Source organism: Myxine glutinosa, chromosome 5 (genome assembly GCF_964187855.1).
Source record: "Myxine glutinosa chromosome 5, kmMyxGlut1.1, whole genome shotgun sequence".
Lineage (NCBI taxonomy): Eukaryota > Metazoa > Chordata > Myxini > Myxiniformes > Myxinidae > Myxine > Myxine glutinosa.
The window spans coordinates 103,287,668-103,304,232 of record NC_136265.1 but is presented as its reverse complement, the minus strand read 5'-3'; the positions used below and the strand labels follow the sequence as shown (position 1 = coordinate 103,304,232).

The 16,565-nt window shown below is 46.0% G+C and overlaps 1 protein-coding gene across 1 annotated transcript in view; it reads right to left on the bottom strand.

Moving 5' to 3' along the window:
* LOC137427310 (uncharacterized) overlaps positions 1 to 12,443 on the bottom strand; it is a 60,121-nt gene extending 47,678 nt beyond the window's left edge. The window contains exons 1-3 of the mRNA XM_068116720.2: positions 12,179 to 12,443; positions 7,217 to 7,279; positions 5,976 to 6,107 (exon numbers count right to left, since the gene is read on the bottom strand). Of these exons, the coding sequence (XP_067972821.2) occupies positions 5,976 to 6,107; positions 7,217 to 7,279; positions 12,179 to 12,326 (343 nt within the window). The 5' untranslated portion in view covers positions 12,327 to 12,443. The remainder of the gene's footprint in view (positions 1 to 5,975; positions 6,108 to 7,216; positions 7,280 to 12,178) is intronic.
* Between the last annotated feature and the right edge of the window lie 4,122 nt (positions 12,444 to 16,565).

The following is a 16,565-nucleotide window of genomic DNA, read 5'->3' as shown; positions in this document are numbered from 1 at the left end:
TCCCCACAGGTGTTCAATGGGATTTAGATCTGGACTCATTGCTGGTCACTTCAGAACAGTCCAGTGTTTTGTCTTGAACCATTCCTGGGTGCTTTTTGAAGTGTGTTTTGGGGTCATTGTCCTGCTGCAAGACCCATGACCTTTGACAGAGACCCAGCTTTCTGACACTGGGTTGAACATTGTGCTCCAAAATGCCTGGGTAATCTCCTGATTTCATGATGCCATGCACACCTTCAAGGCACCCAGTGCCAGAGGCAGCACAGCAACCCCAAAACATCTCCTCCATGTTTGACTGTAGGGAAGGTGTTCTTTTGTTTGAAGGCTTCATTTTGTTTTCTGTAAACATAGAGATGATGTTCTTTACAAAAAGCTCCAATTTGGTCTCATCTGTCCACAGGACATTTTCCCAGAAGGATTTTGGCTTGTTCAGGTGTGTTTTGGCAAACTCCAGGTTTTCTCAGCAGTGGGGTCCTCCTGGGTCTCCTACCATAGAACCCCCTTTCATTGAGTTGGCGACGGATGGTTCGAGTTGAAACCGTCGTACCTCGTGTCTGAAGATCAGCTTCAATCTGGTTGGCAGTTGATCGAGGTGCTTTCTCCACCATTCGAACAATCTTTCCCTGCAATCTTCAATCAGATTTTTGTCTTGCGACCACGTCCAGGGAGGTTGGCTACAGTGCCATTGGCCTTACACTTCCTGATAACATTGCGTATGGTGGACAAAGGAACATCAAGGTCTCTGGAGATGGACTTGTAGCCTTGAGATTGTCCATGCTTTGCTACAATCTTGTCTGACCTCCTCATACAATTCTCTGCTTTTCTTTCTTTCCTCCATGCTCATTGCAGTACACACAGTGACACAAAACAGCAGAATGACTCCTTTTCTCTATTCAAACTGGTTGAATGAGTGATTTTTATATTGCAGGCACCTGCAACTCAACATAGATGAGTTCAATTCCAAAGTAAAGGAGAATCACTTGTTTGAAACCTAATTATTTCTAAAAACTTCTAAAAGGTGCCAATAATATTGTCTGGGCCATTTTTGGATTAATGTGTGGAATAAGCTAAGATTTAGTATTTTTTTTCAGCTTTTTTTTGTTTTGTTCCACTGCAAACCAAAGAAATACAAATGTGGATACCAAAATATTTTTTGATTTTTGATTTTGACAAAATAGTTACATTTAGTTAATATTATTTTGCTTATGGTAGACATTAGGGATGAATAAATAATTATTACAACGTTGCCCTTCTAATGCCGTTGTTTCTCTCATCTCCCCTTCCTGTTGAGGCTGGAGTTCCCCAAGGCAGTGTTCTGGGCCCTGTGCTTTTTCTGGTCTTCATCAATGATCTCTCTGACTCCCTGGAAAATTATTTATTACAGCCTGGTGTTAGCTTAGTGGTTAGGCTGCCGGCTTGGGATCCTAGGATCCTGAGTTCGAATCCCGGTCGATCGCTGAATTACGCCAGGGGGGTTGACTCAGCATGTCATCCTTCCAAGGTCGGCAAATTGAGTACCAGTTCACTGGTAATTCCCTGTGTGTCGCAAGGGGCGACTAACAGGGTTGGCGGCAGGAATGGCATCCGGCCATAAAACATTGCTTCAAAAAGGGGCCATGGTGCCCATTAAAGGCCAACCCCTGCTCTGCGGGGAAAAATGGCCTCTAAAGGTGGTTCCTTCTGTATCCTGTTGTTTGGTTTCACCCTTAAAACAACAATAAAGAAAACATCAGCACTTGTCTTTATTCATTTTCTGCTGTGATGCCCTCCGGCTTAACGGACAGTGCACTCGCTGCGGTACCCTGCGGTCAACATGTAACAATATATTTGAGATTGTTGATCGAGATCGAGTTGTAGAATACCTCCACATTAAGTCTTCCAAAAATGGTGAAAGTGCGGGCAACATTGCGGAACTCGATCACAGGATTTTGAATGGTTTGTGAGCGATTTAAATTTCGTGATGCAACGATCCTGAATACACCTCTCATTTCACATGTCCAGATTGTCATAAACTTGTCTTTCAATCCTGCCAAGTCCCAGTCATCTCACTTGATTTGTTATTTCCAATGCTATTTCTAAAATGTATTTGTGAAAAAGAGACTTTTCAAAAGATGGCTTTATATGTCTGATCGGTCCTGAATAAAGGCTAGAACTACAAAGTACGGAACAATTTGGTGTATTGTTATGAATTTTGGGGTAGAGTGATATATAGATCAGGTAGATCTGTGTAGGTATCATGCTCCGACTGTCGTGAAGAAGAAGAACCATTTCAATTTACATAGGTAGAGGACCTGTTTAGCCCGGATGTCAGTTTAAGCTTGTATATTTGTGGTGATACGAGGATGGCCTTGTGCTAATTACGATTATGCTTGATTATGCTAATTCCCCTGTGTGTGAGACCTTGCGATTTATCCATTGTCCCTTATGGCACTACACCAATAGACACAAGGCAGGCCCAATAGCACCACACATACTAATTAAATTCCCCCCACAATAAAACTCACCGAAAGCGCAGGCACGAAGTGCCCCCGCATTGCGCCAACATGGCGATAAAAAGTTGCTCAGGCAGGCTGAGGCCATGCCCCACCTCGCAACGGATTGGTCGAGGGGGTTTGATGGGGAGATCACACCAATGAAAGGCCAGAGTAAGGAAGGACTTGTGATTGACCAGGGGCGGAGCAAGGAGCGACCCGCTGATTGGTAGAAGGAAGCGACGGACTGATTGGCCACCGACAGATGGCATGAGGAGGAGAGCACGAATCGCTCGGCCAATGGTGAAGGACTGACGTGGGAAGAACATTCTGGAGGTCGAGAGGCGATGGACTGATTGGAAGGGAGGACCAATGACGTCAAGGGACAGAACGTAAAAACCACGGCTGGCCGGCATTTTTCTCTCGTTTTTTTCATCTCTTCACGCACGGACTTCGTTCTTCTCATTGACCCTGGAATCTTGCTGGTTGGACGATGACGGACGGTGGAGAGATGGTGGAGCGCTGACGATTCTCCTCCCCTGCGTTCCCGTACGAGCGTACAAGCAAGGCTTGCCACTGCAGAGTACGCTGGGCTAGCAGCGCGGAACGAGAGGTCCGTGCCAACGACCGGGCAGCCTTCTTCCCGCCAAGCACGGAGCCGCGTCTGGACGGCGAGTTTGGGGCCGACACTGTCCTGACAGGATACTTCAGCCCATTTGAGCCAAGTGCACTAAATAAAAATCACACACCATTCCTTTCCACGTTATTTTATCCCTTCGTCCATATTTAAATCTGGTGTGAGGGATCCCATTTTAGGACATTTATTTGAGCGTCGCGTTTTCATTGTTATCGGGTTCCGTTAAATAAACCTGTTATTTTTGTACATTCTAAATCGGTTTTCGGTTGAGTTACTTTTTGCAGGATTGAAGACTGCTCGGGAATCGCGTCAGGTAAAAGCTTCCAGCTTCTTCTTCTTCTTCTCTCTCTTCCTCTCGTGCGTAGATAATAAATCCGCTATTGAACAACGCCTCGAAGTAACGCTCGATTGCTATCCGTGATTTTCCGGTCTTCACAGAGGGGAAACACGCGACAGTATTATATAAGCAACTAATATCTCCGTCTCATGAAGCCCACTTGATTGATCACAATTTAATGGATCCGTTATTCCACAGTTTGGAACAAAATAATTAAACCCTTTAAGGACCAACGGACGCATATGTCCCTAAACTTTAAAGTGTTGTATCTCCGATATTTCCTCTGCAACATTAAATTACTTTTAATATGTACATTGGCAAACATTATAGCTAACACTACGTAAGAGCTTTTGTCGTTTCAATATATTTTTTAGTTTATCTGCAATTTAAATTCCAGATAAGGTATTGTCATCGTGCAGTCCGTCCGCCTGTCGCCTTTTTCGGCCAAACCGCTGAGACGATCTGGCTGAAATTTGACAGCAAGGTTCCGCTCCTGACTGGTAACAGGGACGCGGTCGCGGTCGCGCCATGTTGCTCTCTCTCTCTCGTTCTGGCTCTCGTCGCGAGTGGACGCTGTGGTTTCAGGTGAGAAGACGTGCCGGGGCTTTGGGACTTTTTGCAATGTGGAAGGAGGAGGGGTTGGTTGACGGTGGTGCCCTGTGGAGAAGGAGGGGGTCGCAAGCGAAACAAAGAGGGATCCTGCCTGCTTGCCTCATGCCAGCGGCTGGCTGAGGGCGGGATTCCACGCCATTTTGTGCGTTTGCCGCGCGGTGGTTCGAGGCGACGACCAGCAGCCTTACCAGCCATTTGGGGACGCAAAGCTGAGTTCGGCCGATTATAAAAGGGATTTTACTTTTACTTTAGTTTTCCCCTCGTTTGTATACGAGTCTGAGTAGAGACATCTCAATTTAGAATTTAATTTTACCTCACCTTTCATTGTTACTTGCATTTATTTTCATTTAATCTTTATTTGTCGAATCTTGCTTTTCTTGTATTTATATTGTGGATTTTGCTGTCCCGTCTGTGTCTGTGGGGATCGGTTAAGCCCTGCGTGTGTTCCCGATCAGGTAAGACCTCGAACCTTCCTGCGCGTGTCACTACCACCAAGTTGGGTATACGCCTCGGGGTTAAAGCTCGTCTTAACCCCGGGGACATGACAATACTTCATATATGCAAGGAAATCAACTTCATATTCATAATTATTGTTGCGGTTTTGGAAATAAAGGCAAACCCCCCTTTAGTTAGTTGCACCACAACATGTAGCCTCGCTTTAGTTCAGTTATTTCTTATTAAATGTTAAGTATAGTCTCCTTCCCAGTGTTAGTATGCGTTGAGACAGGTAAGTAAGGGTAGGCCTCATTGGGCCTGGAATGCCATGTGCTGGGCCTGGAACAAGTTGAGGAGGCCCGAGGGAGGAGGTAAAGGGGAGTGGCCAACAACGGCAGCCAATGGGAGCTAAAGGGGAGTGGCCAGCAACGGCAGCCAGGGGAGGTGCTTGGAACATTCTGGTGGGACTCTGGGGGGGGGGGGGGGGGCTATAAAACCAGCCCCAAGCTCCGAACGCTCTCTCGAGGTCGAAGTCTAGGTCGAAGCACGAACTCTCTCTCTCGGTGGCCAAGCTCTCAGCTCTGTAATCGAAGCGTTCTGCCCCTGCTCCCTGCTGCCCTGTTATAAGCGCTCTCGCAGGACGATCTCTCCCGTGGCCCTATACTCCGGCGGCCTCCTTGCCTGGGCTCCCTGCACGAGCGTTTCACCTCGTTAACTTCGGGACACGCTGGGCGGATTCCCATGCATGCACGACTGGAGGCCGACGTCCATGCCGCGAACATCCTCAAGGGACACGCCCAACGAGCTGTCCGGGGCGAGCTGCACCAAACGACCGCGCTTTGAGCGAGTCCTCTTCTTCCTTCCTTTCCCCGCGTGAGTCAGTGGGCCCTTGTCTGGAGAATTGAGTTAAGAACGGTTAAGTTTCTGCCCTGTGTCTCTTTGCTCTGATCATTGTACAAATTGTAATAAACCTGTGTTCTTTGCTTCCAACTTGTCGGTATACGTCTTTTCCACCATTGACCTCGCATTGTACGAGATAAAACCGCTTGATCAGGTTCATAATAATAAACGGCACGAGTCACGTGACACGCAAACCGCTCGGACGTATCAACCCAGCGTGACTCGTGTGAGGTTCAGCCCCCGTCCTCGCAGCGGCTCGTGTATCGAAGGTACCAGGGTATTTGACCGGAAACCCTTCTGCACGCTCGCTGCGGGGTTGGCGGCTGGAATTGCTCCGCAATCCGCCCCACGAGTGTAAAGTGGGTAGCGGCCCCGTGGACTCAAAGCTCGAGGGGGAGAAGGGTTTAACCCCCCTTAGTACGTCGACGGGCTCGGGATCCGCAACATTGTTATAGACAAACTAATAATAAAATAGGATTTGTATCTGAAAATTACTTTCCAGATACTTGTGGTTATTTTGGGTTAATCGTAAAAAAAACAAGTAAAAACAGTGCGATGTGTTTGTTCTCCATGAAGCTCGGCTTACCCTCGAGCTGTTCAGCAGCTTTGCTGGGAGGAGAACCACATGGTTCCTGCTTTACATGCCGATTGCTCAACAGATCTTGGGAAGTCTGAAAGCAACTTTGGAACGTTTCCATCGTCCCCGGTTGAGCTTCACCTGCAAACCATTTGACAATGATTTTTTTTAATCAGGAAGGCATTTGTATTATTAGAATGATCACTGAAGATTATTATTTTTATGCCTCCGCCGACGAAGTCGCCAGAAGCATTATGTTTTCAGGTAGCCCGTCCGGCTGTCTGTCCATCCATCCGTGATAGGTTTTCGTTAACTCGATAACTTGAGAACAGCTGAAGGGACCTTTGTCAAACCTGGCACAGGTATGTATTATGAGGTAAAGATGAACCGATTATATTTTTGGGTCACGAGGTCAAATGCCGAAGGACAGAGGTAATCTTAGGTAAAAATCCTGTTACCGTGATAACTTGTGAACCAGTGATGGGATTCTGACCAAATTTGGTACCATTATGTAGAATGATGCAAAGATGAACTGATTAAATTTTGGGGTCTAGGGGTCAAATGTCAACGTCTGTTATAGGTCTATAACTTGAGAACAGCTGAAGTGATCCAATTCAGACTTGGTACAGGTATGTATAATGATGTAAAGATTAACCCATTAGAATTTGGGGCCAAGAGGTCAAAGGTCAAAGTCTGTTATAGGTCTATAACTTGAGAACGGCTGAAGTGATCTAATTCAAACTTGGCACAGGTATGTATATTGTATAATGATGTAAAGATTAACTGATTAGATTTTGGGGTCAAGAGGTCAAATATCAAAGTCTGTAATACGTCTATAACTTGAGAACGATTAAAGGGATCTAATTCAAACTTGGTACAGATATGTATAATGATGTAAACATTAAATCATTCGATTTTGGGGTCCCAATGTCAAAGGCCAAAGGTCAGAGGTCATGTCAGGTGAAAGTGTGATAACTTGTGAACAGCTGAAGGGATTTAAATGAAAACTTGGTACAGGTATGTATAATGATGTAAACATGAACTGATTAAATTTTGGAGTCAAGAGGTCAAAGGTCAGAGGTCATGTCAGGTACAAATGTGATAACTTGAGAACAGCTGAATGGATTTAAATAAAACTTGGTACAAGTATTATAATGATGTTATAATGTGGGCGGAGGCATATCAGTCGACGTGCTGACGTCGAAGAGTGCCGTTCTAGTTATTACTATTATTGTTGTCGTTCTTCATACCTTTGACAAGCGAGGAGTAATCCTCAATGAACTCAGACTTCACCTTTACTTCCACAATAAAATCTGAAAATAAAAACATCCCATTCAAATCCAACTTTAAATAGTACTTCCAAAGAAACTAAGAATCACATGAGAGTGGCAGCAAGTCTTTACTTTTCATTCTCCTGAAAAATATTTATTTGAAATTGCCTAAGAAAAGGAAATCAGATTATCTGACCTTCGGTTGGTCAATATACACTACCGGTCAAAAGTTTTAGAACACCTCAAATTTTCCAGTTTTTATTGAAATTTAAGCAGTTTAATGTCTCAATGTACCCTGAAATTAAGCATAGAACAAATAAAGAATTGGAGATAAAAAGAAATCATAGAGTCATTTTGTTTAACAAAATTTAATTTAAATTTTTGACAGCAAAGTAGCCACCTTTTGCAGATATAACCGCCGAACACACTCGTGGCATTCTTTCCACAATGGAAATCAAATATTGTTCGGGAAGTTCTTCCCAACACTGTTGCAGAAGTTGCCACAAATGTGTTGCACTTGCAGGTTGCTTTGCTTTCATCCTTCTGTCCAGTTCATTCCAAACCAGCTTGATGGGGTTTAAGTCTGGAGACTGTGCTGGCCATTCCATGATTTTAAGCCTACTGTCTTGTTTTTTTTCTCGAAGGTAGTTTTGACATAGCCTGGAGGTGTGTTTAGGGTCATTATCTTTCTGTAGGATGAACCCCTGACCAACTAGGAATATTCCAGAGGGTATTGCATGGCACTGCAAAATGCTGTGGTAGCCCTTTTGGTTCAGCGTGCCAGTCACTCTGTGCAAGTCGCCGACTCTGGATCCAGCAAAAGAGCCCCAGACCATCACGCTTCCTCCTCCATGTTTGACAGTTGGTGTCACACACTGAGGAACCATCCATTCGCCTCCTCGACGGCATACAAAAACCCTGCGTGATTTCAAATTTTGATTCATCGGTCCATAAGACCTTCTACCAGTCTTCAGTTGTCCACTGGCGGTGCTTCATGGCCCAGGCAAGCCTCTTTTTCTTATTTTGCCATCTTCGCAATGGCTTTCTTACTGCCACTCGCCCTGTCAAACCTGCAGCTCGAAGTCTTCTCTTCACAGTTGAAACTGAGACTTGCTTACTTCGACCAGTGTTAAGCTGTGCTTGAAGCTGTTGTCCTGTGAGCTGCCGATCACGCAAGCTGTTGACTCTCAGAAACTTGTCTTCCGATTCTGTTGTGGCTTTGGGTCTGCCAGACCTCTTCCTGTCAGAGTTTCCTCCAGTTTCCAAGTGCCTTTTGATGGTGCAGGAAACTGTACTCACTGACACTTTGGCTTTGTTTGCAATTTCTCTAAAGGAAAGACCTACACTTTTAAGGGTTATAATGGTCCGTCTGTCTTCCTTTGTTAATTGCCTTTTTCTCACCATTATGATAGCAATATACTACTTCCTGCAGTGCAATATTGTCCAAATAATGCTTCAGAAGGTGTAATAACAGTCTGTTCCAATACTGCTTTTATACAGGCAGGGGGTTTGTAATCAAGAAATCAGCAGAGGTTGGGACACCTGTAGGAATTGTTTGCATCAACTTTCAAGCTTAATTTACTTACATTGCTGCAGAACAGCTGTAAGATGTTAACCCATTACTTGTTCCCTGAAGGTCTTTTTTTACAATATAACTGTGCAAATTACATTATTTTCCCGTTTTTGCGAACCTAAACATTTTTTTTTAACCTCGAGCAGTTTACTACTTACCTTTGTACCATTTCAGGTTATTCACCAAACTTGAATTACTTAAATTTCAATAAAAACTAGAAAAATTGAGGTGTTCTAAAACTTTTGACCGGTAGTGTATAGAGCCAGTGATTTTTTGCAATCGCGGAACAACTGACAGAATGCATGGAATTTGATTTGAAAAGGAAAACTCAATCTGACAGAAAAAATCCAAACAAAGAGAATATAATCTATCTATATACATAAAAGAAAGTTTTTGTTTGTTTGTTTGTTTATTTGTTTGTTTTTTGTTTGTCTGCACGCGCTAATCTCCTGAACGGTGAAAGATAGGAGGAAACCTCTGAAACAAAAAATGTCGGGACGGGCCCCGGGAAGGTTATAGGCTAAGTGGCGAGGCTGGTCGAGGCCGCCTCGGCCGGGCTGGGCCCATTTCGCAATAAATCTTCTTCTTCTTTCAAAATTCTCTTGAAGTACAACTTATGCACTTAATAGGAATATCTGACTGATTGCAACACATGCTTACAAAATTCTCTCTCGCGGGCCCCGACAGAAGAAAGAACAAGGAATCGTTGAGCACTAACTGATACTGGGCTCGCGTCAGACCGATGTACAGAAGATTAAATTCATTCAAAAAGAACCCGGACAACGCCGGGTGCATTCAGCTAGTCTACTATACACAAAGAATTAAGTTAAGCACCCCTACACAACGAATTAAGGTAAGCACCCCCTAATATATATTCTTTGTGTATATGTATACATTGGCATATATTCTAAGGTATGTGAGATCAAATATTGATTGGTATGACATTAGCAATTATCCATTGATGAAATTGAGTGATCAAAGTGAAAAAAAGTGATTGGTTGAGTCAGTGATCCGATCACGTGGGTCCTACACACGTTATTGACGCAAAGATCGCTAGAGGTCTTCTCAGAACAATGACTGTACGTTAGAAAACATAAACGTCATCCACACTGTCCGTGATGGACCTATAGCTCCATACTTAAATTGAGGTGAAAATATGCCTAAAATTCCCAAAAAATTTCACCTTAAATTATTCAGAATAAAATATTGAAAACGGCATGATTGTTATGTTTTTATGTGACCATAATATCACTTCTCCAGAAAATATAGCAATATCATGGGTATATTACACTGTTTTGACGACAACAAACTTGTAATGTGCGAGGTTGTAAAAAAACGGGGGGGGTGCTTAACTTAATTCTTTGTGTATATATAAGAGAGATGTTGGTCTGTGTCTGTCTGTGTGTGTCACCATTTTTCTCAGAGATGGCTAAACGGATCTTCATCAGTGAGTGCCTGGGAGTGTTTTAGGCCAAAATAATAATAATTTAAAATATATATATATATTGCTCGATAGCGCCTAAGCCTTATTTAATTTATGACAGTTATATACAAGTACACATTCACATAAATAAATACAAAACAATCCCCAGACATTTGAACACAAATAAATCAAACAATTCCGGAAGTGTACGAAGTTGGTAGTACAGCTTCTTCTTCTTCCTGATCTGCATCACTCAACGCAGAAAAGGGATGAACGCCACATTCACCAGCATATATTTAACGAAAAGGTGATTAACCCCCTTCCTCTCCTGCCTCCCCACCGCCCGCGCTCCATCGTCCCCGCTCCACCCTCCCGGAGGGAGGGTTAAGAGTGAGGTTGATGACTTGAGGTTTGTGAGGGCAGGTGTTGACTTGAGGTTTATGAATTGGGGTTTAAGAGGAGGATTGACAAATTGGGGTTTGGGAGTGGGGTTGATGACTTGAGGTTTGGGAGTGGGGTTGATGACTTGAGGTTTGGGAGTGGGGTTGATGACTTGAGGTTTGGGAGTGTGGTTCATGACTTGAGGTTTGGGAGTGGGGTTGATGACTTGAGGTTTGGGAGTGGGGTTGATGACTTGAGGTTTGGGAGCGGGGTTGATGAATTGGGGGTTTGGGAGTGTGGTTGATGACTTGAGGTTTGGGAGTGGGGTTGATGACTTGAGGTTTGGGAGTGGGGTTGATGACTTGAGGTTTGGGAGTGGGGTTGATGACACGAGGTTTGGGAGTGGGGTTGATGACTTGAGGTTTGGGAGTGGGGTTGATGAATTGGGGGTTTGGGAGTGGGGTTGATGAATTGGGGGTTTGGTAGTGAGGTTTATGAATTGGGGTTTAAGAGGAGGATTGATGACGAGGTTTGGGAGTGGGGTTGATTAATTGGGGGTTTGGGAGTGGGGTTGATGAATTGGGGGTTTGGGAGTGGGGTTGATGAATTGGGGGTTTGGTAGTGAGGTTTATGAATTGGGGTTTAAGAGGAGGATTGATGACGAGGTTTGGGAGTGGGGTTGATTAATTGGGGGTTTGGGAGTGGGGTTCATGAATTGGGGGTTTGGGAGTGGGGTTGATGAATTGGGGGTTTGGGAGTGGGGTTGATGAATTGGGGGTTTGGGAGTGGGGATGATGAATTGGGGTTTAGAAGGGGAATTGACAAATTGGGGTTTGGGAGTGGGGTTGATGAATTGGGGGTTTGGGAGTGGGGTTGATGAATTGGGGGTTTGGGAGTGGGGATGATGAATTGGGGTTTAGGAGGGGAATTGACAAATTGGGGTTTGGGAGTGGGGTTGATGAATTGGGGGTTTGGGAGTGGGGATGATGAATTGGGGTTTAGGAGGGGAATTGACAAATTGGGGTTTGGGAGTGGGGTTGATGAATTGGGGGTTTGGGAGTGGGGATGATGAATTGGGGTTTAGGAGGGGAATTGACAAATTGGGGTTTGGGAGTGGGGTTGATGAATTGGGGGTTTGGGAGTGGGGATGATGAATTGGGGTTTAGGAGGGGAATTGACAAATTGGGGTTTGGGAGTGGGGGAGGGGGGAGGAGAGTTGAATACTGTAACGTTTAAGTCACATCTCACATTACGCGGATGTTTCTCGGGTCCCTGCTCGTTATTATTATAAATGACACCCAAACTTCTAACACAACTTCTCCCTTTGGCTTTAAACGAATCTTGCTTCACCGGCTCGACATAACATCAAAACGATCATGTACGGGAAGGTACGGGAAGGGACGGGAAGGGACGGGAAGGGACGGGACCCGCTCCGAGCATCGTGAGATTCCACATCAAAGCGAATTCCTGAAATGATACATATTATTCCTGAACATAAGAAATGAATGAAATGAAGAAAGAAATGATAATAAATGAATTCCTGAATATATTAAATTTAAAGTACCGGGTTTCGACTCTTCCCCAGGAGCACCAATCCTGGACCCAAAGTCCGCCGAAGAACCTCCTGTAATGGCTACGTTTCCTCCATTCGCGTCGCCGATGGATCCCGAGTCGTTCGTCGTATGCCCCTCACCGTAGGGATCTGGATTCATAGTACAGTATACGCTACTGTACAGTGAAATACAGTGCCGCACAGTCAGTAATCGAACAGCAACGCGCGAGCGAAGCCTGCCCGTTTGCACAGTCACACACGTCACACATACGACTTCGACTCCGCAGATTCGCCACAGAATTCAGAATCATACGACTTCTACTCCGCAGATTCGCCACAGAATTCAGAATCATACGACTTCTACTCCGCAGATTCGCCACAGAATTCAGAATCATACGACTTCTACTCCGCAGATTCGCCACAAATCGAACTTCTTTTTTTTAAAAATACGACGACTTCTTCATGCACCAATAATTTCAAGAGGCTCTTCCAGATCCAGACTCATGTGGATCGATGGATGTTAGTCCAAGTTAATGTTGTTAATTGCCAGCCACCTTGACCGTCAACCTAACAGTAACACCAGGCTTGCTGTCCTATATTTAAAATACTAGCGTGACTCGGCGCACTCCGTGCGCCTCACCACACGTCGTTTCAGAGGGGTAGGCATCTTTAACCATTTCGGTGTCTTTTGGGTTTCATGGTGTTTTGGGTCTTCAGGGCTGGGCCATTTGGGTCATCAGGGTCTTTTGGATCCTCTGGGCCTTTAAGTGTATTTTGGGTCTTTGAGGTGTTTTTGGTCTTCAGGGTCTTTTGGGTCTTTGGTGTCTTCAGAGGCTTTTGGGTCTTAAGGGTCTTCAGGGGCTTTTGGGTCTTAAGGTTCTTTTGGTTCTTCTTAGTCTTTGAGGGTCTTTGGGTCTTTTGGGTCTTCCGGGTATTTTTGGTCTTCGGGATATTTTGGGTCTTCTGTGTCTTTGGGGTCCGTTTGTTCTTCAGGGTCTTTATGGTCTTCGGGGTATTTTGGGTCATCATAGTCTTTTTGGTCGTTGGGGTCTTTTGGGTGTTTTGGGTCTTAGGGGTGTTTTGGGTCTTCAGGGTGTTTTGGGTCTTCGGAGTGTTTTGGGTCTTCTGGATGTTTTGGGTCTTCGGGGTGTTATGGTTCTTCGGTGTGTTTTGGGTCTTCGGTGTGTTTTGGGTCTTCGGGGTGTTTTGGGTCTTCGGGGTGTTTTGGGTCTTCGGGGTGTTTTGGGTCTTCGGTGTGTTTTGGGTCTTCGGGGTGTTTTGGGTCTTCGGGGTGTTTTGGGTGTTCGGGGTGTTTTGGGTCTTCGGAGTGTTTTGGGTCTTCGGAGTGTTTTGGGTCTTCGGTGTGTTTTGGGTCTTCGGTGTGTTTTGGGTCTTCGGGGTGTTTTGGGTCTTCGGGGTGTTTTGGGTCTTCGGGGTGTTTTGGGTCTTCGGGGTGTTTTGGGTCTTCGGGGTGTTTTGGGTCTTCGGGGTGTTTTGGGTCATCGGGGTGTTTTGGGTCTTCGGGGTGTTTTGGGTCTTCGGGGTGTTTTGGGTCTTCGGGGTGTTTTGGGTCTTCGGGGTGTTTTGGGTCTTCGGGGTGTTTTGGGCGTTCGGGGTGTTTTGGGCCTTCGGGGTGTTTTGGGCCTTCGGGGTGTTTTGGGCCTTCGGGGTGTTTTGGGCCTTCGGTGTGTTTTGGGTCTTCGGGGTGTTTTGGGTGTTCGGGGTGTTTTGGGTCTTCGGTGTGTTTTGGGTCTTCGGTGTGTTTTGGGTCTTCGGTGTGTTTTGGGTCTTCGGGGTGTTTTGGGTCTTCGGGGTGTTTTGGGTGTTCGGGGTGTTTTGGGTCTTCGGTGTGTTTTGGTCTTCTGGATGCTTTGGGTCTTCGGGGTGTTATGGTTCTTCGGTGTGTTTTGGGTCTTCGGTGCGTTTTGGGTGTTCTGGGTGTTTGGGGTCTTTGGGGTGTTTTGGGCATTTGGGGTGTTTTGGGTCTTCGGGGTGTTATGGGTCTTCGGGGTGTTTTGGGTCTTCGGGGTGTTTTGGGTCTTCGGGGTGTTTTGGGTCTTCGGGGTGTTTTGGGTCTTCGGGGTGTTTTGGGTCTTCGGGGTGTTTTGGGTCTTCGGGGTGTTTTGGGTCTTCGGGGTGTTTTGGTCTTCTGGATGCTTTGGGTCTTCGGGGTGTTATGGTTCTTCGGTGTGTTTTGGGTCTTCGGTGTGTTTTGGGTGTTCTGGGTGTTTGGGGTCTTCGCGGTGTTTTGGGCCTTTTGGGTGTTTTGGGTCTTTGGTGTGTTTTGGGTCTTCAGTGTGTTTTAGGTCTTCGGGGTGTTTTGGGTCTTCGGGGTGTTTTGGGTGTTCGGGGTGTTTTGGGTCTTCGGTGTGTTTTGGGTCTTCGGTGTGTTTTGGGTCTTCGGGGTGTTTTGGGTCTTCGGGGTGTTTTGGGTATTCGGGGTGTTTTGGGTCTTTGGGGTGTTTTGGGTCTTCGGGGTGTTTTGGGTCTTCGGGGTGTTTTGGGTCTTCGGGGTGTTTTGGGTCTTCGGGGTGTTTTGGGTCTTCGGGGTGTTTTGGGTCTTCGGGGTGTTTTGGGTCTTCGGGGTGTTTTGGGTCTTCGGTGTGTTTTGGGTCTTCAGGGTGTTTTAGGTATTCAGGGTTGTTTGGGTCTTTGGGGTCTTTTGGGTCTTCGGGTATTCAGGGTCTTTGGTTATTCAGAGTCTTTGGGTATTCATGGTCTTTTTGAGCCTCAGGGCCTTGAAGGGTATTTTGAGTCTTTGGGGTCTTTGGGGGTCTTCAGGGTATTTTGGGTCTTCAGGGGTCTTGGTGGTCTGAAGGGTCTTGGGGGAATTAAAGGGTCATCAAACGTCTGAGGGGTCTCAGCAGTCTTAACGCAATTAAGAGGGTTAATTAAGAGGGTGGTAATTTTATTTGAAGAAGAAGAAGACGTTTTCGTCGCATATAAATATACATACATATAGGCTCCGGGCCAGGTATGGTCCATCTGCACCCCCCCCACAACTCTCCGACCCTGGGTTTTTCTGAACCATTGGGGTGTCCTGGGGTGGAAATCAACTGGTAACAGTAAATAAACTTGGACTCACTACCCATTTGGTACCTATATTGGATGGTACCCTCAAAACAGCATATTTTTAAATCCGCGTTGCGCCATATTCGACACACGTGTTCTTTTGGTATTTGTGCCTGCTAATATTAACTCAGAATAAAAAGTTATATACCAAAAGAAAGCTGTTCATCTACTGATCATCATAGAATATTGACACATTACTTATAATGGTACCTTAATGGTCATAACTAGTGCTGAATAGCAGTACCCCACTTTAACGTAACATAATTCGGTATCGACCGTACTATTTCATCTTACACACATAATATGAACACATTACACCTGATATGCTTACATATATATTTTATTGGCTTTCTCCTGTATATCAGCTTTAATTTGATACCAGATACATCCCCATAGCTTCAATTCTCTTTTTTATACAGCGTGTCAAAGATACTACCTGTTTCGCGGGAACCATGAATCATATTGTTACCGACACGACTTTGATGTTAAAGTGGGCCGAGCGGAATGGCCGTCGTGTCCGCACAAATTACCCGACTATACTCGACGTTGACGAAGTCGCGTTACGCTGGCTCAATAAGAAAAAGAAGACACCCGGCTGGGTTATAAAATGACGACACCAGGGATACGGTTCTCAAGACCTCCGGAGGAGATTATATTCGTTACGGAAGGTCAGATTACAGGGACGAGAGGTACAACATAGAAAGACAAGCACTTAGACACAATCTTATATTATTCCCAACAGACGACAGATAAACGGGACAAAGCTGACTCACACGGGGATTGATGGCTAGGAAAGGCAAGGTAGCGATGGCTCCAGGTGCACCTGGGCTCGGGGCAGGATCAACACGGTTCGGTCCAGAGATGCGGGGAGGTCTCGTCGCAGCGCTCAGAGGTGACGTTCTTTCTCAGGCGGGTCTTTCTCAGGCCTCTCCAAACTCAGGCGCATCTGTTTCAGCGCTCGCAGGTCCGTCTTTCTCCAGCTGGGGGCGCATCTGACGTCACATCCGGCGCGTGGCCGCGTATATCCGGCGGGGAGTGACACGCCCTCGGCTCGTTAGCTCCGCCTCGTGGAATCGGCACGTTGCTTCTCATTGGGTGCGTGCGGGGGGTTTACCAGGCTCCGCCCTTGACGAGGAGCTGACAAGGAGCCCCTTCGTGGTAACCCCGTGGAGCGCATGGTCTGGAGCGCATCGTCTGGAGCGCATTGTCGATGGCGGCGAACCGAGCCGGTGGGAGGACGCACACTCCCCCCCGCGCAGCGCCGTGCCCCTCTGTTGTTGTAGACGGGGAAGAAGATGGGAGGAGGTATGGGAAAGGTCCTAAACTC